This window comes from Pelophylax lessonae (genome assembly GCF_965119305.1).
Source record: "Pelophylax lessonae genome assembly, chromosome: 3".
Lineage (NCBI taxonomy): Eukaryota > Metazoa > Chordata > Amphibia > Anura > Ranidae > Pelophylax > Pelophylax lessonae.
Window position 1 is genome coordinate 40,986,077 of NC_138770.1, and position 26,523 is coordinate 41,012,599.

Sequence of the window (26,523 nt, forward strand, 5' to 3'; positions counted from 1 at the left end):
GTGAGGATCCTTGCGACTGGTGAGTATCTTAGTGACTGGTTAGTATATTAGCGACTGGTGAGTACCCCAGGTTTAGTACCAGGGGAGTTAGAGGTAGTGTAGGTAAGGAAGAGCAGGTCGTTAACATTATCCCCATAGAGTAGTGGGTAATAATGTCCGACAGGATTGGGGATGCCACTCAGTGCACTTCTTGCGCCATGTATGAGTTCCTTGATGAACCAATCGAGGGCAAATACTGCTGTGCAAGATGTGAGCGACTTGTTGCTCTGGAAGACCAGATCCTGGATCTAGAGAACTAGAAAGGAGCTTGGACATTACCCATCAGGCGCTGGCAGGGGCCAGCATAGAGGAGGGAGGAATAGAGGAGATGCAAGCAGCAGAGGTACGCAGCTGGGTGACTGTTAGGAAGGTTAGTGGGATGAGTGTCAGGGAGGCCATTCCTGAGTTGGTACACCCTAACATATTTGCCGAGTTGCAGGTTGAGAGGGATATCAACTCAGGGGTGGCAGAGCTGGAGCATGCACCCTCCCCCAGCTGCCAGGGGAGGGGCGGCTCCAGGAAGAAGGGGGCGTTGACTCAGGAAAGGTTAGACAGGTTGTGGTAGTTGGGGACTCAATTATCAAGAGGACAGAGAGGGCAATCTGTAAAAAAGATCTCGGTAACCGAACAGTATGTTGTTTACCGGGCGCCCGAGTTCGGCATATCGCAGATCTGGCAGACAGATTATTGTGCGGGGCTGGGGATGACCCAGCGGTCATGGTGCATGTGGGCACTAATGACAAAGTAAAAGTTAGGTGGAGGATCCTAAAGAACGATTTCAGGGACTTAGGTAATAGATTGAGGAAAAGGACCTCCAAGGTGGTTTTCTCTGAAATACTGCCTGTACCTCGAGCCACACAAGAGAGGCAGAAGGAGATTAGGGAACTTAACAAGTGGCTGAGGAACTGGTGTAGGAAGGAGGGGTTTGGGTTCATGGAGAACTGGGCTGACTTCTCAGTCGGCTACCGGCTCTTTAGTAAGGATGGGCTGCACCTTAATGGGGACGGTACAGCTCTTTTGGGGAGAAAGATGGCCACCAAGTTGGAGGGGCTTTTAAACTAGGAGACGGGGGGAGGGCTCAGAAGTAGAGTCAGTTAGGAGGGAGCAAAGGACTGAAGGCAGTTGTAGGGTCAGCAGCGACAGTAGGTCCACAACGTCAATTGGTAGGTCTGTGCGGGAGAACCTCAGACCAAACAGGAATAAACATAACCACCAATCATGTTTAACTTCCGTAAAACTAAGAGGGGTATATGCTAATGCCAGGAGCCTAGCTAATAAAATGGATGAGTTGGAAATATTAGTACATGAGGAGGACATAGACCTTGTGGGAATAACGGAAACTTGGTTTGACCCCTCACATGACTGGCTGGCAAATATCCAAGGGTATTAGGTGTACCGGAAGGACAGGGTAGGAAAAAGAGGGGGAGGGGTATGTCTCTACGTCAAGAACAATGTAAGGGTGATTGAGAGGAGTGACATTACGGAAGGGATGAGTATGGAGTTAGAATCCGTATGGGTAGAACTCCATAGGGAAGGAGAAAAGGGAAAAGTAATTGTGGGGGTTTGCTATAGGCCACCTAAACAAGGGGAGGAGGTATAGCTGGAATTTTTAGCACTATTGGGTAAAGTGGCAAAGCTAGGATCAGTCATCATATTGGGGGACTTCAACTATCCCGACATTGACTGGGGAGAGGGGACTACACACTCACATAAGGCCCGTCTATTCACGGAAACCTTACAGGATAATTACATGTCACAGTTGGTGGATTCTCCTACTAGAGAAATCGCAATCCTGGATCTATTGATCACTAATGACCCAGACCGAATCTCGGAGGTAGGAGTCCAGGACTACCTGGGCTCTAGCGATCACAGGATGATCATATTTAGCGTAAATAACAATATAGCAAGGCAAGTGGGGAACATAAGAACCCTTAACTTCAGAAGGGCAAACTTTCCAAAATTGTACTCATTGATGGAAAGGGTTAACTGGGACCAAACCTTGGGATCACTGACCACAGAGGAAAAATGGGAATGCTTTAGGAACATATTAAGCAAATGCATCTTGCAGTGCATTCCTATGGGAAATAAATTTAGAAGAGACAAAGCCAAACCTGGCTGGCTAAACCGTAGCGTTAAAAAACTTATTAGGGGTAAAAAATTGGCCTTCAGGAAATATAAATCAGAGGGCACAGTATCGGCTTTCAACCAATACAAGGAGGCAAATAAGAAGAGTAAACACGAAATCAAGATGGCTAAAATAAACTTTGAGAGACAAATAGCGGAGGATAGTAAAAAAAACCCAAAGAAATTCTTTAAATATATCAACAGCAAAAAAACTAGGGCAGAGCATATTGCGCACATAATTAACGATGATGGGAGGATGGTTACAGAGGACACTGAAAAAGCAACCGTGCTGAATGCTTTTTTCTCGTCAGTATTTTCACAGGAAACGGAGGGGTACACTGACCATGACTGTATGGTTAGTGGTAATACACAGGACTTGCCACTATGGTTAACAGAGGGTGAAATCAGGGAAAGGCTGGATAAACTTAACACAAACAAATCACCAGGCCCGGATGGCGTACATCCGAGAGTACTCAAGGAACTCAGTAAGGTTATATCTAGACCACTGTTCCTGATCTTTGCTGACAGTATTAGGACAGGAGATGTACCAGGGGAGTGGAGGAAAGCAAACGTGATTCCGATATTCAAAAAGGGTCAGAGGCATATACCAGGAAATTATAGGCCTGTCAGTCTGACATCAGTAGTATGTAAACTTCTGGAGGGGATGATAAGGGACTATATCGTAGAGTTTTCTAAAGACAACAGCGTCATCAGCAGTAACCAGCATGGGTTTACAAATGGGTGTACTTGTCAAACCAATCTCTTAACATTCTACGAGGAGGTGAGCTGTGAGCTAGATAGGGGCAGACCAGTGGATGTGGTGTACTTAGATTTCGCTAAGGCGTTTGATACAGTTCCCCATAAGCGCTTAATTTATAAAATAAGGTCTGCAGGTATCGACAGCAGGGTTTGCTCTTGGATACGGAACTGGCTAAAAGGGTGGGTCCAAAGGGTGGTAATAAACAGCGCATACTCAGACTGGTCTGAGGTAGTAAGCGGGGTCCCCCAAGGCTCAGTCCTGGGACCAACCTTGTTCAATTTATTCATAAACAGCATTGAGGACGGCATCAGTAGTTGGATATCAGTTTTTGCAGATGACACAAAATTGGGCAGGGCAATAACTGCACAGCATGAAGCAGATATCCTACAGGATGACCTGGACAAAATAACGGAGTGGGCAACGACTTGGCAAATGAGGTTAAACGTGGAGAAGTGTAAGGTTTTGCACTTGGGGACTAGAAACATAAAAGCACAATACACATTAGGAGGGGAACCCTTGGGGGAATCAAAAATAGAGAAAGATCTGGGAGTCTTGGTTGATGATAGACTAGGCAACAGCATGCAATGTCAAGCGGCAGCTGCCAAGGCCAGCAGAATATTAGCATGCATAAAGAAAGGGATGTATTCCAGAGATAAAACTTTATAAAACTCTGGTCCGACCGCATCTGGAGTATTCTGTCCAGTTCTGGTCGCCAGTCCTCAGGAGGGATGTGTTGGAGAGGGAGAGAGTCCAGAGAAGGGCAACTAAACTAATTAGGGGATTGGAGGACCTTAATTATGAAGAGCGTCTGCAATCGCTTGATTTATTCTCCCTGGAGAAGAGACGCCTGAGGGGGGACATGATAGCAATTTTTAAATATCTCAATGGGGATCTCAGCTTAGAAAAAAAGCTGTTCAGTCGAAGGGATTGCATGAGGACTCGGGGGCATACAATGCGATTAGAGGAGAAGCGGTTTAACCTCAGGCAACGTGGGGGGTTCTTTACGGTAAGGGCTACAAGATTGTGGAATTCTCTACCACAAGAGGTGGTTTCTGCGGGTAGTATGGTGGCTTTCAAAAGACTATTAGACGTACATCTCAAGGATCAGAATATTCAGGGGTATGTGAGATGATTGCAGCCACACACACCTACACAGGTTGAACTGGATGGACTGTTGTCTTTATTCAACCTCACCTACTATGTAACTATGTAACTATGTATCGCTGTTTTACATGCTTGAAAACTGCTTTTAAAATGTAAGTGCAATACTTTTTGATTTGAAATAAATGTCTGCATATAAGGGAGAGCACTTAGATCCTGTCTTCTCTTTTGGAATATACTTATACTGGTACGGTTGGAGCCCGTGTTAAAACCAGGAGAAAAGGAGGAGGATCCAGCATAGGTGTAATATACATGTTGTATTGACCCTGTGGGGTCGCATCCTGGAGGTGAGAGGCAGAGAAAGCTGTGGTGGTGGGATCGAGCACTATCTATGTATCATTGCATGCTACAATATCATCACCTGGGCTTCTGAATGCTAATTATAATTCCCTACCAGTTTGCACTTTATATGGGACAATTTCTGATATTCCTTTTCACTTTATGGATTATTGGACTGTATTGTGTTTTATGCCATACCATATATAGGATAATGGAATCTTATTGATATATGAGATTGCGCCGCACTGTGAATATTTTTGATTATGCTTAAAAGGATTTAAGGATTACCTTTTAGTGCTTGGCTGCTGATCTGAATTTGCAATTAAGGTTCAGCGCTGAATATTCTGTTTGTATTTACTATCATTCAGATATCCCCACTCAAAGTCCAGGACGTCATATGACGGCCTTGGGTGGGAAGTGGTTAGCACCTCTTCTCAAGAGTGAAAACCTGCAATCTATGTAATCGATTCTCATTGCTAAGTTCCTCCAGGTATCATCAGCAAACACTTGATTAGGTTTTTGATGCCAAGCTCTATGTCATTAAAAAAAACAAAATAAAGCAGCATTAGCCTCAAGACAGAACCCTGAGCTCCATCATTCAAAGAATGAGTCATTTATCCCTATTCTCTGGACCAGTTTATGTAACCAGCTTCTTATCCATGTACATAGAAATGAATCAACTCCAACAAACCTCATTTTATAGATTAAATATTTATGAGATACAAAATCTAGATAAATTCTGTCCACAGGACTTCCGCCATACAGTCTTTCATAAATCCATGCTGGTTGTCACTTATGATACCTTATATCACAGACAAATTTTTGTTAGAATCCCTTGCCATGCCTTTTAATACTTTACATACTATTGATGTTAGGCTGACTGGTCTGTAGTTTCCTGGTATACATCTCAATATCTCCCACAGCAGTGCCCAGCTCCCCAAGCCCTTTGACAACCTCTTGCCTAAAATAGCTTTTACAACGGCCTGAATAGTTTTTAAAGATTCTGCTCATATTGACTTCAGTGGGGTTTGAATTACCATTCAGACATTAGGAGCAATTCAGCAAACTTCCTGGAAACGGAACCCAGGAATGTTCAACTCATTCCTACACCCCACTGTGAGATCTATGATGTAAAACAAGGTCTGATTTCCATGTATAACATTTTCCACACTCAGGGCAGGAATATGGTTTCTCCCCAGTATGGGATCTCTGATGTCTAACAAGTTTTGATTTCCATGAAAAACATTTCCCGCACTCAGGGCAGGAATATGGTTTCTCAACTGTGTGAATCTTCTGATGTGAGTAAAGAGAGGAAAACCGTGAAAAACTTTTTTTACACTCAGGGCAAGAATACAGCTTCTCCCCTGTGTGAGTTCTCTGGTGTGTAACAAGGTCTGATTTCTGTAAAAAACATTTCCCGCACTCAGGGCAGGAATACGGCTTCTCTCCTGTGTGAGATTTCTGATGTCTAACCAGAATTGATTTCTGTGAAAAACATTTCCCACACTCAGGGCAGGAATACGGCTTCTCCCCCGTGTGAGATCTCTGATGTCTACTAAGTTGTGATTTATCTATAAAACATTTTCCACACTCAGGGCAGGAATACGGCTTTTCCCCCGTGTGCATTCTCTGATGTTTAACAAGGTCTGACTTCTGTGAAAAACATTTGCCACACTCTGGACAGGAATACGGCTTCTCCGATGTGTGAGATCTTTGATGTATAACAAGGCCTGATTTGTGAAAAAAACATTTCCCGCACTCAGGGCAGGAAAATGGCTTTTCCCCTGTGTGAGATCTCTGATGTGTGATAAGTTGTGATTTCTCTATAAAACATTTCCCACATTCTGAGCAAGAATTTGGCTTCTCCCCTGAGTGCAGTCTCTGATGTCTAAAAAGGTCTGATTTCTGTGAAAAACTTTTCCCGCACTCAGGACAAGAATATGGCTTCTCCCCTGTGTGGGATCTCTGATGTCTAACAAGTTGTGATTTATCTGTAAAACATTTCCCACACTCAGAGCAGGAATTTTGCTTCTTGCCCGTGTGAGATCTGTAATGTATGATAAGTTCTGATTTATGAAGGAAACATTTCCGGCACTCCGTACAGGAATGTCGTTTGTCACCCCTGTGAGATCTCTGATGTACAGTAAGAATTAATTCAGAGCTAAAATTTTCTCCACATTCAGGACAGGCAAATTTCTCTTCCCCCTGAATTCCGGCACCATCCCTCACAGTACGAGGTTGCTCAGAGTCGGAGGGATTTGATGATCTATCCACACTGTGACGTCCTCCATCCATAGCTGAGCTCATTGTCTTTTCTCCTGCACAATCTCTTGTGATGTCCTCATCTTCCATTTTACAACCTGGAGATAAAGTAAGACGATCCTTTGAGGGTGTCTCGATGGTGTGTCCTGGAAAATATAAAAACACGATCAATAGATACCAGATGGTTTGTTCACTTAAATCAAGGTTCAATCTGGATCAGGTAGGTTTGAGTGAGCAGATGTTCTCAGTCGATGTTCCAACCATTAAGAACACTTCCCCGCTTCAGTCAAAGGGCCTTTGATCCTCCTTCCCGATCACTTCAACGTTTAAGCAGCCAACACAACCACAAGCCTAGGCACTGGCTCAAGTGATCTCTGATAATCAAAAGGTTCAAAGTTTAGACTTGCAGACATTTTAGCATAGAACAAATGACCACAGGCCTAGGCTTCTGGTGACACACAGCACTGGAGGGTGTTTGGAGAAATATTTTCTACTGAAAAGATCTGTTTCAGTTTTTAAGGTTCTTTCTTAATTTTTATCCCAACAAAAATGTAAATAAAGTAAAGATTTATGTTAACCTTCAGCTACAAGCAGAAGAAGAGGGACAAAGTCGCATTCTATGTTATTATATCTGTGCTAATGTAACTAGAAGAAAAACACAAACTAATTCTGCCGGATGAACCACAGAATCCCAGAGGTTACTTGTTCCGAAGCTGGGCAAATGGCCTAACTAAATGGGTGTTCATCTGAGCCAAACCCCTGGCTCAAGCGGGAACGATATTACTACTGATGCTAAATGTAAGAGCTTCCCACTCATGCCGGTTGTTTGGGCTGCCAGTGTCCAACCAACCGGTGACATATCCTGGCCCATTCAGCGGTCAGACAAGTATTACCCACTGACATGGATAGACAAAAAAAAAAACAAACAATCAAGATAAAGTTGTGGGGTCTTCCCAAAATTCATACCAGACCCCTAAGGTTTGGGAAGAGGGAATCACATGCAAAAAACGAAAAAAAAGAGTGAGGACTCTCTAAAAGCTATAACAAACCATGGGTTGAGCATGCAGCCTGGCAGGCCAGAAAAGGAGGACCCCCCTCCTGAACCGTACCAGACCACATCCCCTCAACATAGGTGGTACCCTGGCAAAGCACCTTTGCTACATGTTAATGAGACAAAGGGCCTCTTCCCCACAACCTTGGTCTGGGAGTTTGGTTAGGGGCTTATCAGAATCTGGAAGCCATCTTTAACCACTTGCTGACCGCCGCAAGTACATATACTGCGGCGGTCAGCCCCGTGCAGGCAAAGTGACGTATGGGTACGTCACTCGCCCACGAGCCAATAGGGGGCGAGCGCGCGCCGCAGGAGGCGCGCTCCCGCCCCCGCTCGTTCACGGGCATCCCCGCGCGAGTGACCGGCGGTTCCGATGTCCGCCGGTCACTCGCGAACTCCCGCTGGAGAGGGAGAAAGGCAGGCAGCCGATGTAAACAAAGCCGTCTGTCATTCTCCCTGGTGTAAGAACAGAGATCATACGATCCTACTATGTAGGATCGTATGTCTCTGTGGTTACATCAAAAGCCACACCCCTTTACAGTTAGAAGCACGCCCCTAGAGACACACTTAACCCCTTGCTCTCTAATAAAGTTAACTCCTTCCCTGCCAGTGTCATTTTTACAGTAACAGTGCATATGCATAGCACTGATTACTGTAGTAATGTCACTGGTCCCCTCAAAAGTGTCAAAAATGTCAGTCAAGGTGCCGCAAAGTCGCAGTCCCGCAAAAAAAAAAAAAAAATCGCAGATCGCCGCCATTACTAGTTAAAAAAAAAAAATAAATAAAAATGACACAAATCTTTCCCGTAGTTAGTAAACGCAATAACTTTTGCTCAAACCGATCAAAATACGCTTATTGTGATTTTTTTTTACCAAAAATATGTAGCGGAAAACAAATTGGCCTAAAATGTTAAAATATTTTGATTTTTACATTTTTTTTTTGGAAGATTTCATGTAAAAAAATGTGAAAAATATTGTTATTTTTTCATAATTGTCGCTCGTTTTTTGTTTTTGTTTGCACAGGTGATCAAATACCACCAAAAGAAAGCTCTATTTGTGGGAAAAAAAGGACGTAAATTTAATTTGGGTACAGCATCGCGTGCCGAATCGCAAAATAGGCCCTGGTCTTTGAGCAGCCAAATCCCCCGGGGGTTAAGTGGTTAAAATGAAGGGATCCAAGATCCAAGATATCAATCCCCATACATGAATGGGTAAAGGATACATAGTACCCCTACTCGTTAACAAATAAAAGGAAAGTAAAACATACAAGTCTTATTAAATAAAATGTACTGTAATGAAAATCCATCATCAATCATGCCTTTCAGCAATGCCAATAAAAAATCAATCATGATGAATGACCCCCTCTGAGCGCCACAAAAAAGCCAGTTGACTGCACACCACGAATGACAGCTCTCTAACTGAATATAATCGAATGGGTGGGGACATCACATTGACATGACTGACCAATTATGGACATGATCATTTTGGGTCAATGATGTCAATTAGGATCCCCTATTTAATTAATACTATTATTATTATTATACAGGATTTATATAGCACCAACAGTTTATGCAGCACTTTACAATATAAAAGGGAGACAATTCAGTTACAATACAATAAAATACAAAAGGATAAAGAGGACCCTGCTCAGAAGAGCTTACAATCTAATAGGGTGGGGCAGGCGTTACAAGAGGTTGTAACAGTGGGGAATGAGCTGATGGAAGAGGTCAAAGATTAGTTGGAGGTATGATAGGCTTCCCTGAAGAGATGAGTTTTCAGGGATCGCCTGAAGGCAGCTAGAGAAGGAGATAGCCGTACAGGTTGAGGTAGAGCGTTCCAAAGGATGGGAGAGGCCCTGGAGAAATCCTGGAGACGAACATTGGAGGAGGAGACAAGGGAGCTTGAGAGTAGGAGGTCTTGAGAGGAGTGGAGCGGGCGGTTTGGGTGATATTTGGAGACAAGATTGGTGATGTAGCTCGGGGCAGAGTTGTGAATGGCTTTGTATGTTGTGGTTAGTATTTTGAATTTAATTCGCTGGGCAATCGGGAGCCAGTGTAGGGATTGGCAGAGAGGGGAGGCAAACGCTGAGCGGTTGGTAAGGTGGACAAGCCTGGCAGCAGCATTCATGATAGGGGGGATAGCCTATGGAGAGGTAGGCCTATGAGAAGGGAGTTGCAATAGTCGAGCCGAGAGATAATAAGGGAGTGAATGAGTAGCTTGGTGGTTTCAGTTGTTAAAAAGGGGTGAAATTTCAGAGATGTTATGAAGTCTACAAGCTTTTGACAACGATTGGATTTGGGGCTGAAAGGACAGGTCAGAGTCTAGGATTACGCCTAGCCTGGGTACATGAGGGGAGGGATTGATGGTTGCATTACTGATTTTGATGGAAAAGTCATGGAGGGTGGGCATGGATTGGGGGGGGGGGGGCGGGGGCGGATAATACCAGCTCAGTTTTTGAAATTTAGTTTGAGGAAGTGGTGTGACATCCATGTTGATATGTCAGTAAGTAAGTTAGTAATGCGAGAGGAGACTGAAGGAGTGAGGTGAGGAGTAGACGGATAGATTTGTGTGTCATCGGCGTATAGATGGTATTGGAAGCAGTGGGCTGTTATCAAGTGACCGAGGGAGGCGATGTAGATAGAGAAGAGGAGGGATCCAAGAACAGAGCCTTGGGGAACCCCCACAGAAAGGGGCAATGGAGAGGAGGAGAGAAAGAGCGTTGTGATAGGTAGGAGGAGAACCAAGATAGAGCAGAGTCTTGGAGGCCAAGGGAACAGCGTTTTTTTAAGAAGGAGCGGGTGGTCAACAGTATTAAAGACCGCAAAGAGGTCAAGTAATAGGAGTATGGAGTAGTGGCCATTGGTTTTAGCAGTTAGTAAATTGTTAGTGAGTTTTAGTAAGGCAGTTTCTGTGGAGTGCCGCGAGCGAAAGCCAAACTGTAAGGAATCAAGAAGGTTATTTTCACTGAGATAGGAGCTAAGACGGTTGTAGACTAAGCGTTCTAGAAGTTTAGAGGTGAATGGGAGCAGTGAGATAGGTCAGGTTGGTGGGGTCCAGTGAGGGCTTTTTAAGTATGGTAGTGATCTCCGCATGTTTTAGAGGGGGGGAAGGGGGGGGGGGAGGTACCACTAGAGAGGGAGAGATTGAAAATGTGAGTGAGGGAGCACAGTATAGAATAATAGGGTGACTGTATTAGTTGTGAGGGAAGAGTCATACATCGTGACTGACATGGCTCTACATTGCTGGATGATGTGAGTGACAATGGATTTACAGCATGAGACTTTTTTTCATTAAGTGTAACTAAAAGCAAATTTTTTTTTTTCATTTTGGGTAGAATAACCCTTGTCAGTTTTCTCTTTGGCATCTGTGTCCCATTGAGGAGATTTCCCTTCACTTCCTGTCCCATAGCCATAACAGGAAGTGAGAGGAAATCTCAGTGAGTCAGAACTAGTGTCCCCAGTGGAAGATTCCCCATCTACTAGTGCTCTTTGGGATTTTCTTTTACTTTCACTATCGATGATAACTGTAAAAAGAACAAATGCTTATATATCGCTTCTCGGCCTTTTGGCTAAGATCAAGTGTAGTATCTGTTCTTATCAGTTGGTATGGACCCTGAGGGTTAGTATCGGCAGGGGCTGAAATGAACCGGGGCGCTCCAGACGTCACTGGGGGACCGGGAAGTAGGCACTGTCAGAGAAAGCCGGATGGGTCCGCTGCCTTCTGGTTTGAGCAGGTCCGACCCTATCAGTTTGAAGGGAGCAAGAAAGCTGGGGAAAGACGGTTAGTATTGCTCCTGGATGTGATTGGTGAGGAACGTGGATGGCGGTGGGCGGGCCTTTCCTCCTGGGTTGAATCTGGCCTTGCAAAAGGCTTGTCCCCAGTTGTAGGCAGGCTCTCCCTAAGCTGTACATGTTCCAAACCTCCTGGTAGGTAAGGGCTACACTCGGTCTGGCCATTGGGCCGGGATAGAGAAAGCCCGTAGTGCAAGTGCCCCTGGGGTGGCAGCCCAGGGGTGCCTTGATTTCTCACTGGTGAGGGGCAGCTCGCCTGAGTTATTTTGGCACCTTGGTCACTGCACTATACACACTTTTTCCGCACCTGCCTCTTGGGACAGGCCTTTTGGCTTGCACCAGAGGAATTTTTTATTCCGGCTGGAAGGCCTGCCTTGGTTCCTCACATGGCACCATAGCACTTTCCCCACTTCCCCTCCCCCACTTCTTGTTTTGTTTGTCTCTTTTTCTTTGTAGTTTGTCACCTGCACTATCACCTTTGTCTTCTTTTTTGCACGACTTGTAGGGTGTGGGTCCTCGGGCCCTACCTTAAGTCTTGGGAGGGGGTGGATATGGCCTTTTGGCTAAGTCCGCCCTCTCTCATGGGGTCTCCCTTCGGGGGAGCCCCACTTAGTACTCGGTGGGGGCTGTTTCGGCAGTCCCCCTGAAGAACGAGGTCGGTCTGGTTTCGGCCAGACAGACCATGAGTACCTTAATCCCTGTCAGGAGTCTTGCGCCCCGGGGGATCGAGGTTTGGGTCCTACCTCTTCGGAGGGAAGACCACTAGTTTCGCACACCCTGTGCACTTTTTGTGTTCTCACTTTGTGTGTGTGCACTTTTTTATGCACCGGGTGGAGTCTTTTGAGTGTGTTGCACACGCTACGGGCTTTAAAAAGAAAAAAGTTGTGAGGGAACAGGATCTAGGGGACAATTGGTTAGTTGGGCATCTGAGAATATTTTTGTAACCTCTTCAGTAGTAGCCAGTTCAGAAGAGGAGAGTGTTGACTGTTGCACTGTTGCTGTTAGGCATGGTATGTTGAGTGGGGAAGATGTACGCACAGTGGAGGTCATTGATAGTTACATAGTTTGTGAGGTTGAAAAAAGACACCTGTCCATCCAGTCCAACCTATGATGTGTGTGTGTTTGATGTTAACCGTACATTGTATACCCCTGCATGTTGTACATTGTATACCCCTGTATGTTGTGGTCTTTAAGGTGCCCATCAAATAGTTTTTTGAAACTATCGATGCTCCCTGCTGATACCACTGCTTGTGGAAGAGAATTCCACATCCTTACTGCTCTAACAGTGAAGAACCCCTTACGTATTTTAAGGTTAAACCGTTTTTCTTCTAGTTTTAGTGAGTGGCCACGTGTCTTATTGTATTTCCTTACTCTGAATAGTTTGTTCCTTATGCTAGGGTCACCAGTACAGTATTTGTACATTGATATCATATCCCCCCTCAATCGTCTCTTCTCCAGAGAGAATAGGTTCAGTGCTTGTAGTCTTTCCTCATAGCTGATGTCCTCCATTCCCCTAATTATTTTTGTTGCCCTTCTCTGGACTCTTTCCAATTCCAGCACATCCTTCCTGAGGACCGGTGCCCAGAACTGGACAGCATACTTCAGATGTGGCCGGACCAGAGTCTTGTAGAGTGGGAGAATAATCTCTTTATTTCTGGAGTGAATCCCCTTTTTTATACATCCCAGTATTCTGTTGGCTTTGCTTGCAGTGGCTTGGCATTGCATGCCACTGCCAAGCCTGTTGTCTACCAGTACCCCCAGGTCCTTTTCCATCCTAGACTCACCCAGAGGTTTCCCCCCCTAGTGAGTAGCTTGCTTTCGTGTTTCTGACGCCCAGGTGCATTACTTTACATTTTTCAACATTAAACCTCATCTGCCATGTAGTTGCCCACCCCATTATTTTTTCAGGTCTGCTTGCAAGGTTTCCACATCCTGCATAGAAGATATTGGCATGCCTAGTTTAGTATCATCCGCAAATACTGAGATTTTACTCAATATCCCCTCCTCTAGATCATTTATGAATAAATTAAACAGGATTGGTCCCAGGACAGAACCTTGGGGGACCCCACTTTCCACACCCGCCCAATCCGAGTACTTCCCATTAATCACCACCATACCTACCTTCCTTAGTTTGTACAGTAAGCGTTTGTGGGGAACGGTGTCAAAGGCCTTTGCAAAGTCCAGGTACACCACATCCACAGGCTTACCTTTATCTAGGTGGCAGCTCACTTCATCATAGAAGGTTAATAGATTGGTTTGGTAAGAACGATTTTTCATGAATCCATGCTGATTACTACTAATAATACCATTTTCATTACTAAAGTCTTGTATGTGGTCCCTTAACATCCCCTCCAAAATCTTGCAGACTACAGATGTTAGGCTGACCGGCCTATAGTTACCCGGGATACATCTCGGCCCTTTTTTAAATATTGGTACCACGTTGGCTTTTTTCCAATCAGCTGGCACCATACCTGTCTGTAGACTATCCTTAAAGATCAAGAATAATGGTCTGCCAATCACCTGGCTGAGCTCTTTAAGAACCCTCGGATGCAAGCTATTGATAAATGACATCATCCAAAAGATCCGACCTTTTTCTTTCCATTCAGCTGCAGTGCCAGGAGCTGTCATTTGCAGCATGTGAGCGGCGGGATCGGACATATGGTTGTGTCTTTTGTAGTGTCGGGTCACCAGGTATCATTCATCATAATTCATGTGGATCTGCATCACTGTATGACGTGATTGATGATCGTTCTACATCATGGGACTTTATTTTAAAAAAGAACTCGTCAAAAAGTGGGTCTGGGTGTTTATTTAGTTAACATTATGGGTACTCGTTAGAGGAGCCATTATCCTCAGTCTAACGTCCCCACAACCCTGGCCTGGTGTGTGGGGGTCTGCGAATGGGGACATATCAGAATCTGGAAGCCCCTAGAACAATAAAGGGGCCCCCATATGTCAGTCCACCTCCATCTGAATAAGTATGGGGTACACAGTACATCTAAAAAATGTAAAGTGTTAATAAAAACACAACCAACACAACAAAAAGTCCCCTGGTGTACATCCATTATCAGTCAGGTCATCCAGCGCAACACCAAAAACTACATAAATTATTTAGGAATAAATAAATTGTGTCTGCAGCACAAGGGGGTTTATCTTAGAGAAAAGGAGATCTAATGTGCAGGACGGGTATTAGTACAGGGAGGTGACTATTATCAACCTATGACATCACTCATCTCCCATCCTACTCTGGACCAATCAGTGTGCAGTAACAGAGCAGAGATAATAGAAGAATATATTATATAGTTAGTCAGGTTGAAAAATGACACAAGTCCATCTGGCTCAACCAAAAAAAAAACAGTAAAGAAAACCCAACCATACAATCCCATATACACAATCCTATACCCACAGTTGTGGGATTACGGCTCACCTGTGCTGATCTCTGTAGGAGTGTCCTCCTCTTTGAATGTCCTCATCATTCCAGCCTCCTCCGTATATTGCTGATCATCCCTCACATACCTCTCTTCTACTTCACCCTCAACTTTCATGTTCATCAGATCTTCACCCTAAACCAACAGAATGGCAGAAAATAACATCTGTAATATAGAAGTATTTATGATGTGAGATCACATAGAAAACATCATCTTGTAGATTTCACACATCGTCTCCACATGTCAGAGTGTTCAATCACTTTATATTCCAGACCCTCAACTCCACCCACCTGATGATGGTGAGGGATGGTGTGACCTTCCTGTGTGGAATCCCGGGAATACAGAGGACGGGGACATCTCTCTGGTGGGTTCCTGGTATTAGGTGGCTCCATCATATCCTTGTATCCTTCTGAAAGCTCCTCCATCACTCCATACTCCTCATCCTCCTCTTTATACTCTTCTTTCACATCAGTATTATCATCCCTGAGGTTTTCACCCTGAGCGTATAATAAACAATCATTGCAACAAACACGATGTATATATATCATAACTATCAACAACCTTCCTGTGTGGAATCCCAGGAATACAGAGGACAGGGACATCTCTCTGGTGGGTTTTTGTAGCTGGATGACTCCACCATGGTGTTCTGGTACAGATCTTTGTGTACTTTTACAGAATCCAACTCCTCCAGCAACCCATCCTCATCACCCTCCTGCTTGATCTCTTCAAGAGGAGCTCCAGGCGCCCCCACCAAAAAAATTAAAAGTCAGCAGCTACAAATACTGTAGCTGCTAACTTTTACTATTGGGACACTTACCTGTCCAGGGATCCCGAGCTGTCCGCACCCAAGCTGATTTTTTAATTGGCTCTCGAGTGCTAGCACAGCCGTTCTCCTACTGAGCATGCGCGAAATGCACTGAACTTTACTAATGGCTTGGCTGGGTACAACTGGGCCGAACTTCAGGGAGCGGGTATCTGCCAAAACCAGGTACCCACTGACACCTCCCCCCTTACAAGGTGCCAAATGTGGCACCAAATGGGGGGGGGGGGGCAGACAAGTAGAGCCTCCCCCTTTGGGTGGAGCTCCTCTTCAACATCAGCTTTAGAATCTCTTACATCTCCACTCTGATTATAGAATAAAAATGATATAAACTGTAACACAACAGATATTGTACAGATCCTGACACCTTATAGGAACCTGACACACACAATGATACAGTCACCATCCAGACACATCCCTTGTCTGTTACTGGATAATGTCCCAGAATTCCCAGCACTGCTCACCTCTCTTGTCAGCAGCTCCATCATCTTCTTGGTGACTTCTAGAATCTTCTGCATGTTGTGTCTCTCAGGTTTTAGGGAGTCACATGGAGGCACTGTGATGGTCATATGATCTCCTGACTTTACAGGAGGAAATCTCTGTATTGAGGAACCAATAGAAATATCATGTTAGAATCCCAGAATCCTCCTCACCTCTCCGGTCTGTGTTCTCTTAATAGAGGTAAGAGTGATGTCATGTGACCTCCCAGAATCCTCCTCACCTCTCCGGTCCGGTCTGTTTTATTAATAGAGATAAGAGTGGTGTCCTGTGACCTCCCAGAATCCTCCTCACCTCTCTGGTCAGGTCTGTGTTTTATTAATAGAGATAAGAATGATGTCATGTGACCTCCCAGAATCCTCCTCACCTCTCCGGTCAGCAGGTAGATGATCTCTAGGGTGAGGTTTAGTATCTTCTCAGTTGTGTGACTCCGGTCCTCCTCCATCCTTGGTGTGGTCATGTGATCTATGCGGGTGAAGAATTACAGTAGCTAGTCAGTATTTGTTGTATAATATTAGGATGGAGATATAAGGGGGTTTGTAACATTAAGCACATAGAAATGGGGTGATATTAAAATTCTATTAAGATTTTTATCTGACTGTGTGTGGCCAGTTAGCTAAATTTGGGTGGAGTCGCCCTCTGTAGGTAGGTGGCAGTGAGTACATGGCTTATTAGCTTAGTCCAGGGGTCTCCAAACTTTATGAACAAAAGGGCCACTTTACTGTTCATCAGACATCCCATCAGTAGAAAAAGTCCCAGCATCACTTGGAGTAAGCAATGCCCCATCTTTGGTGTCAGCAAGAGGAATTGTACCCCATCACTTGTGTCATTGGGAGGAATTATGCCCCACCGTTGGTGTCTTTGGTAGGAATTGTGCCCCATCATTGATGCTATTGGCCTCCATTGTTGATGTCATTAGGAGGAATAGTACCCCATCTTAGGCATTATTGGGAGGAATTATGCCGCATTGTTGGTGTCCTTGGGAGGAATTGTACCCCATCTTTGGCATCATTGGGAGGAATTGTGCCCTATCTTTGGTGTCATTGGGAGGAACTGTGCCCTTTTGTTTGTGTTATTGGGAGCAATTGTGCCATGTCATTGGGCCCAATTTTGATGTCATTGGGAGGAATAGTGCCCCATCTTTGGTGTCATTGGGAGAAATTGTGCCCCATCTTTGGTGTCATTGGGAGAAATGATGCCCCTTATTTGGTGTCATTGGGGGGAAAGGTGCCCCATCTTTGGTGTCATTGGGAGGAAAGGTGCCCCATCTTTGATGTCATTGCGAGGAATGAAGCCCCATCTTTGGTGTTATTGATTGGGAGGAATTGTGCCCCTTTGTTGGTGCTATTGGGAGGAATGGTGCCATGTCATTGGGCCCCATTGTGGATGTCATTGGGAGGAATAGTGTCCCATATTTTGGTGTCATTGGGAGGAATTGTGACCCATATTTCGTGTCATTGGGAGGAATTGTGACCCATATTTAGTGTCAATGGGAGGAATTGTGACCCATCTTTCGTGTCATTGGGCCCCATTGTTGGTGTCATTGTGAGGAGCTGTGGCCCCCGGCCCAAGTTTGGAGACCATGGCTTAGTCCATGAACTAAAGGTTGGAAGCTTGTTAGAAGTGACTGTAACAGACATGTTTGACTTTTTGCTCCCCATCCTATCTTCTTTTTCTTTTCTATTTTTTATTTGTGCAATATGGCTGAGACAGTGATCAGCTACTTGAATCAAGGCCATAATGAACTGCTGAACCTATGTGAGGCCAGAGGCATCTAGACTTCCAGGGGCCAGACGAAGGACCAGCTGATCTGTGCCCTGGTTGAGCATGACGGAAAGAGCAAATACTTGCTTTTGCATCACAGGATGCAGCTCAACTTCCCAGGGAAGCAGCAGGAACCACAGGATGCGAATGGCTGAGATATCCTGGATAACGAGCCTGAAGCCCAGGCTGACATACACCTGCTGAGCCAACGTTGCAAGCCCAGTTCATTCTGCAGCCTCCACAAGCAGAGGAAAGATGAGCAGAGACCCATCAACAAGCAGAGCAGATTGGCAACATCAGCTGGAGCTAGCTAAGCTCCAGCTTCAGCAGACTAGGTCTGCTGCTATCATGGTATCCCGCAAAGAGTGAGAACACAACATTTCCCTGGACAAGTTCCCAACCATGGACAAAGATGGCGATATTGACACTACAGGGATTTAAAAGGACATGTCATCCATACCGATTGTCCAAGGAGTAATAGGCACAATACCTCACACCAGGGCTAACAGGCAAAGCCCTGGATGCATTTGTGAGTCTTCCAGTGGGCCAAGGAGGGGACAATGAGGTCATTAACCAACTCCCGTCTTTCCTATTATAATAATACGGCTGAGCAGGAACACCATTATCCTGGATGGAAATCAGATGATGTCCTCCCGCTTTAACACCTTGTGCATCCCTGAGGGCTGCGCGGCAGCATGATCTGGGACCCACTGTGTCCACCGGACACAGCAGAACACAGATAACTGTACTGGGCCTGCCCTGGTACCATGTGATCACTGTGACCAATCACAGCGATCACATGTCAGATGTACACAATGGCTTTCATTCATACCCATTCATTGTGTACTATTGTGATCTCTGTGATTGGTCACAGTGATCACATGGTACAGGGCCAGTCACAGCACACCTGTACCATGTAATAGCCATGGCCAATCATAGATATCATATTTGTACCCAATGCATGAATGGGTGCCATTTATAAAAATAATAGCTTATAAAGCGATCATCACAAGCCATCATAGTGTAAATAAAAAGCATTCTTGACCACCTCCCCAGAGCAGTATAGTTCCATTATGGTGACACTGTACTGTTTTGGTGACAGTATGTAAAAAAAAAAAAAAATAATAAAAAAAAAATACATATGGTCACCAGTCAGTGTCCCTGATCAACACCACGCCAGTCATATGGTGACCCTGCACTGCTCTGTTGTAATGTAACAATATGATGGAAGGCATACAGGTTTCTGGGTGTACGAGGAGCTCTTTCATAGTGAGAAGATGATGGAAAAATCAGAGGAATTCCGAGTCCCCAGTAATTGTTGTTTAATGTTCGTCTGGCAGTGGGAGGGTAGTATTTGAATCCCCCACTAAGGGCGCTGCCCTTTAAGAGAAACCTGCACTGCCCCTCCTCATCTGGTTCCGTTCCCTGCTCTTCTTTTCTATCCCTCTCCTACTTCCATAGGATGGGGCATAACCAACATTGGCTGCTGCGAGTCTGCTGACTGGGGTAAAAGGCTGTGCAGGGCATTATGGGTGAGAACCAAAATCAAACACAAATTCAACCAAATTTCAAATAATGGAAATTGAGGTTAGATTTCAGTACAACACGAATCTGAATCTCATCCCTCGTTACCAGAGACTGCTAAGGTGACACATCTCCAACATGAAGAGAATGTTCCGACCCGTAAGTGGGGAAATGTTCTACCCCTGAAGGGGTTAATCTAGGTTTCCACACTATATATGTGTGTATCATCATCTGCTGGAGATAAAAGACGTCACAGTGACTATGGAGGAAGAGGACGGACATGACGGGGGTTACTGGGTGTAAATAGAAAATAAGATCTTATTACCTCCTCTGCTGTCACTTCCAACAATGTCTCCTCTCTACTTCCTCCCAACTCACCTCTCACCTGGAACTTCCTGTCTGTACCTGACATCACTTCCTGCATGTGCCCAACATCATTTCCTGTCTGTGCCCAACATCACTTCCTGTCTGTGCCCGACATCACTTCCTGCATGTGCCCAACATCACTTCCTGTCTGTGCCCAACATCACTTCCTGTCTGTGCCCGACGTCACTTCCTGTCTGTGCCCGACGTCACTTCGCACTGCTCAGCGACAAACTAATTATATAGTGAAATAGACTATTTCATTAGGTCGCGGTGAAATAGTCTATTTGAGTGAGTTTACTGCTAAAATAAATGTAAAATTTAAGACTTGTGTGGGTGTAAGAAGATGTCCCCCGCTGCTTCATGATCTGTCACATTAGGAAACCTATTGGAACGCGTAGCGACCATGTTGGAACACATGGTGCATGCGCAGTAAGTTCTCGTCCGAAAGTCACTTCCAGTTGCAGAATCTGATAGGTTGCATTATTCTGATAGAACACCCAACATCACTTGACCGAAACCAGAAGTGCTATCAATATTATTTCTGCCCTAAAGTCTAATTGGGATGGGAGGGGACCCGAGGAAGGGTATGTTATTGTCTCTTGACCTGCACAAGGCGTTTGACTCCCTATCCTGGGAATATCTACTACAGACCTTAGTAAAGTATGGCTTTGGAAACAACTTTTTCACAATTATTAAAACCTTATATAGCGAACCTATAGCGCGATTGTCTATTAAAGGCTATGGATCTGATTACCTTGCAATATGCAGGGGTACGCGCCAGGGGTGCCCCCTGTCCCCGCTCTTATTCATCTTGGCTCTAGAGCCCAAATGGCCATTAAGATATGCCAAAATCCAAATATTCAGGGCATTCCCTGCGGCGAAAGAGTGCAAAAATGCGCTCATTTCGCTGACGATATCCTGATGTACATCTCGACCCCACTGGTTTCTGTTTCTAATCTACTCAGGGAGCTGGAGACGTTCTCCGCACTTTTTGGCCTGCGTGTGAACCATTCCAAATCCCAAGCATTAAATTTGACCTTGGACAGGGCAACTTTAACCACTCTTAAAGCCAACTTTCCTTTTATTTGTCAGGAAAAGTCAATACCGTACCTCGGTATTCATCTCACAGCCTCCATAGACACCCTCTATACACGTAATTACCCACCCTTTTACAAAAAGTTACAGGAGGACCTCACAAGATGGGCTGCTAATCCTCCATTGTGGTTCGGTAGGTTGAATTCTGTTTTGATTGATATGACTGATCTTCGAATGTTCCAACGGAAGGTTATACAATTTATATGGGGGGATAAGAGGCCCAGGGTGAACAAGCGCACTCTCTTTGCCCCAAAATTGGGGGGGGGGGTCTGGGGATCACGGATCTGGTAAAATACTATTATGCTGCTCAACTCCCCCATCTGATCCGGTATCACTCACAAGATCCTTGCCCAATATGGATGCAGCTGGAATCAACACACCTACCAAATGTCCCAATCAGTCACGTATTGTGGCTGCGGGCCAAGGTTAGACCGGTGGTCCTCTGCCCCACCTTGTCCCTATCTTTGGGAATATGAGATAGATTGTCGAAAAGACATAATTTTAAGTCCCCCCACGCTCCATTGGTGCTCCTCTTGGGCAATCCACTGTTCCCTCCGGGCCTCTGTCCCTCCGCATTTGAGTGGTGGAAAAATAAGGGATCTGTGTGACCGAAAGGGATTACTTACTAGACCTCAGCTACAAGAGAGAATACTATCGGTACACCCAGATCTCCCACTATGCAGACTCCCTTAAACGCATCTGTGACATTACCACCTCGACTCTTATGGAGTACCTATGCCGCACGATAGATAAGCAGAAGGGCTATATATCCACGATCTATAACATATTGCATGAAGACACGACTAAACTACCTTATATGCGGCGCTGGGAGGAGAACCTGGGGGAGGAACTAGATAGAACAGAGTGGAACTCACTAGCTCAGCTTTAATCGAAATCCTTACTTAATATGTCTTTGATAGAGGATAACTACAAAGTGTTTTTGCGTTGGTACATGGTCCTGGTCAGGCTGGCGGCTGAAGTTTGGGATGCCTCTCCCAACTGCTTTCGGGGATGTGGCCAAGTGGGCACTGCCTTCCACACATGGTGGACTTGTGCAAAAGTCAGACGGTTCTGAATCCGCACGTACAACTTTATTTATTCTCTTATGCATATTAATCTGGTAAAATCTCCCCAACAGGCACTTCTGGGCAAACCTGTTCAGGGGGTACCAAAACATGCCAAACGCCTTATAGCCTTCATATTTACAGCTGCCAAAATAGCGATAGCCCACTCTTGGCAGAATCCGGTGGTGTCGATTGCGCTGCTGAAGGCCAAGCTGACCTGGATCATGATTAATGAGAGGATGGTGGCGATGCTCCAAGACAAAATGCACCTCTTTGAGAAAACATGGGACCCTCGGGTACGATACTTAGCAGGCCCTCCTTAAGTTGAGGAGGACCCTTCACCTGTCGAGACTTCTTTCATCCTCTTCTTATCTCTCCCCTTTTTCTCTATCTCCTTCTCTCTCTTTCCTTTCTTATGTTTGAACTGTTCGACATAATGACACGAGTATTAACGGACCACAGTTGGTCCTCAGTTTTTATTTACCGTGGCCTCTACCTCTGCCGGGCATACAGGTGGCATCCCTGTGGAATTGCAGATGGTGGACGCCTCCCTGGTTAGTTATGGTTTAATAGGTTGGGGGGTCGGGGGCCGCTCTCCCCCTCGGGCGCAGTAAGTTCCCATGGGGGTGCCAGAGGGGGGTGGCGGGGCCCGGGCCGACCGATGCAGATTTAGTTGGCATGGGGGGCAACACTTTTTGCTTATGTTTATGCTACTGTTCAACTTTTTTAACTTCCATGTCAACTGTTTTGAATAGTTCCTTTTGTTATTCTGTTCCATGGTCATGGACTGATTGTACTTTTGTGATCTTTCCTTATAAATTAATAAAAACATTGAAATCTAAGAATCAATTTGGATAATTTTTTATGTCGTCACCAGGGGAGGACTGACAACTCATGGGGCCCCCTGTTTCCCTGCCTACGTTACAGAAAATGGCACTCTACACACAAGGTTACATTGTATAATCATTGCATTGATCCCATTTATGCAATGTCTCTACTCTCTTCTCAATTTCTTTAGGACAACATGAGCAAACGGGGGGGGGGGGGGAGTAAAATCAGGCAGCTGAGTTGTGGTTTTACTGCCCCCCTAACAGCTGTAGACATGGCACAGCACATTTTAAACTGCATAGTACCATAGTACTGCCGTCTAATGCAACCCATTTAAGTGTATTAGGCTGTGCAGCAATTGTTGTTACTGAACTCCCACTCTCTTCAAAGCCACACCACAACTGTCCCACAAAATGAATGTGGTTGCAGCGTGGTGGTGTGGCATTTACAGAGTTACAACAGGATATGAGGAGGAAATATATCCCCTTCCCTGAAACATCTCTGACAAGCGATCCACCATGGATTGCTTTTCCGAGGGCTGGAAAGGGATGACCTCTCTACCCATTCCTCCTGATACCCCCACACTGTGACACCTCTACCCATCCCCCATCACTGTGATCCCTCGACCAAATTAATGCTACTCCCGATAACCCCACACTGTAACCCCTCTACCCATACCCCCTTACTGTGACCCCTCTAGCCATTCCCCTGGATACTCCTGCACTGTGACCTCTCTACACACCAGATAGCTCCCACACTGTCACCCTCTACCTCACAGATATCCCCAGCACTGTACCACCTCTACCCATTCTCTCCCTAATACCCCAGCACTGTGACCCCTCTACTTATCCCCCCATACCACTCACTGTGACCCCTTTACCCAGTCTCTCCACAATACCCCTGCCTGCACTGTGATCCCTCTTCCCAATCTCCCCCTGATACCCCCCACACTGTGACCCCTCTACTGATCTCCCCCTTACCGCCTCACTGTGACCCCCCTACCCATTTCGCTGGATACCCCTGCACTGTGACCCCTCTACCCAATCTCCCCCTGATACCCCCCCCCCACACTGTGACCCCTCTACTGATCTCCCCCATACCACCTTACTGTCCCTTTACCCATTCCCCTGGATATCCCTGCACTGTGACCCCTCTACCCAATCTCCTCCCGATACCCCCCTCAACTGATCTCCCCCTTACTGCCTCACTGTGACCACTCTACCCATTCTCACTCCGATACCCCTTCACTGTGACCCCTCTACACCCCAGATATTTCCCACACTGTCACCTCTCCACTTCACAGATACCCCCAGCACTGTAACCCCTCTACCCTTTAACCCCAGCACTGTAAAGTCTCTACCCATTCCCCCTGATACCCCTCTACACTGTGACCCCTCTACCCACTCCCATGATATGTGAACCCTCTATCCATTCCCCCCAATACCCCCTATGCTGTGACCCCTCTACACTCCAGATACCCCCCCCCCCCCCACACTGTCACCTCTCTACCTCACAGTTGTACCCAGCACTGTGACCCCTTTACCCATTCCCCCCAAAACCCCAGTGCCATGATCCCGCTACCCAATTTTTTTCCCCCAAGAACCCCCACACTGTGACCCCTCTACATCCCAGATACTCTCCATATTATGAACTCTCTACCCATTCCCCTCTACACCCCAGATACCCCTCTACCCCATAGATACCCCAAGCACTGTAACCCCTCTACCCATTCCCCCAAAACCCCCCACACTGTGACCCCTCTACCAATTTTCCCCCAATACCCCCTGCACTGTGACCCCTCTACCCATTACCCCCCTCCTGATATCCCCGCAATGTGGCCCCTCTACCCATCCCCCATCACTGTGATCCCTCTATGCCCTTGATACCACTAGCATCATGACCACGCAATATCCCCCCTCACCACTGTTTACCTCATACACCCTATATATCCCCAGCAATGTTATCCTATCAATACAATACCCCCCTTTCTAATGCAGATGATACAGTGATGTGAGGTTTTGGTTATGTGCTCCCCTACAGCGCTGTGAAAAGGACTCACCTATGTACTGTACTGTCATGCAGGCAGAATGTGGTCCCAAACTCATCGGCACACTCAGCCCGCACTCACAAGGGTGCCTCCTCTTCCATTTGTCCAGCAAGGTAGGGGGGGGGGGGGGGTAGCTGAGCTGTCTGCCAAACTCAGAACAGTCCTGACAGCTACAGCCAGCTGCCAGCACGCCCCTGCTAGGCATAGAGCCCTGGTCTTCTAAGTGCCCGGGCCTCTCATGGGGCCCCGTAATGGCCACAGGCCCTCGGGCAGTACCCTAGTGCCCGAATAGTCATTCTGCCCCTGGTCGTTACATTATTTTGGATGCTTCGAACGTTAACTAAAGGCTCACGCTATGACATCACGTCACCTAAATGAAATAAATTAATTTGTTGTTTCATTAGATGTGTAGATTATAATGACCAAATGGTGCAGCCCTATCTAGCAACCAAAAGATCCATTCATTGGTACAAAAAAGTGTCAATATACCTGTTCCAGTTGGTTTTGTACAACGCCTACATCATTACAAGTCCACAGAAAGATCTGGCTTCTACCTAAAGTATCAAGAGTGTAACAGCCCTTATCTTTGAGGAAGGCCCTGCAACTGAGCACCTTCATTGTGATGCAGTGAGCAGGCTGCATGAGAGACATGTCCCCAGCATTATCATCCCCTACTGAAACAGGCCGAACCACCCAAACAATTCTGGGTATGCACCAGTAATAGAATAAGTTGTGAACCCTATTACTATTGTTCCCAATGTGCCTCCCAACCTAGCCTCTGTATAGGAGACTGCTTCCTTTGCTACCATATACCTCACTACGATATTAGAGAAGGTATGCCGAAGGTATATCTGATGTGTCTGACTCCCTGCCATTTCCCTGTATCTGATGTCATGTGTACCGACCATTTGCCTGTTTTCTCAACCTTGTTTCTGCCTGCTGCCTGGTTTGACCATTTGCCTTCATACTGATCATGCCTTTGACTTCCTCCGGAAATGCTGCCCCTGGTTGCTAGTTGATCATGTTTTTTGCTTGCCGCTTGGACTGACCTTTCTGACTGCTGCCTGGACCACTCCTTTTCCTATTTGCTGACCTTGTATCTGCCTGGCACCAGTACTGACTCATCTAAATGTCCCATTCGGCTACATTCCTGTGAGACACAAGTCCCATCCATCTTCTGCGGACAATTGCACTCCTGGAACCACAGATAGATTTTTTTTCTTTTACCCTTTATTTAGCCTCCTATATTTCCTGGCCAGTGAACGTAGCATTCTGCTATGGGGGTAACCACATACCAGTAGGTTAGGCCTCCTTGGCTTTTAGAAACAGGGACTGCTGTAGGTGAAGTTACACTAAGCTGTTTTAAAGGACCACTTATACAAGGGTGACCATTACAGCACATTGTTTTCTATACAGTGTTGGTTTTGTGATACACAAGTTGCAATGTTGGGTACATAATCAGTCCAAAAGTTGACAAGGTTTCACGCATGTGGTATCTCCATACTCAGAAGGAGTAGTATAATGTGTTTTGGTGTGTAATTCTAAGTATGCCTATGATGTGTGCTAAAAATATCTAGGAAATTTACAAAAAAATGTAACTTAATTTTCTTTCATATTTTTCAA

General features: G+C 45.7%; 2 protein-coding genes across 2 annotated transcripts in view; one reads left to right on the forward strand and one right to left on the reverse strand.

Annotated features, from left to right (window-relative positions):
• Nucleotides 1–26,523, reverse strand: part of LOC309550292 (uncharacterized protein) — a 979,642-nt gene that overhangs the window by 884,248 nt on the left and 68,871 nt on the right. Inside the window, 1 exon segment of the mRNA XM_082250695.1 lies at nt 15,185–15,391. Within this exon segment, the coding sequence (XP_082106821.1) occupies nt 15,185–15,391 (207 nt within the window).
• LOC309550683 (uncharacterized protein) overlaps nt 1–26,523 on the forward strand; it is a 3,164,715-nt gene that overhangs the window by 274,400 nt on the left and 2,863,792 nt on the right. The window lies entirely within an intron of this gene.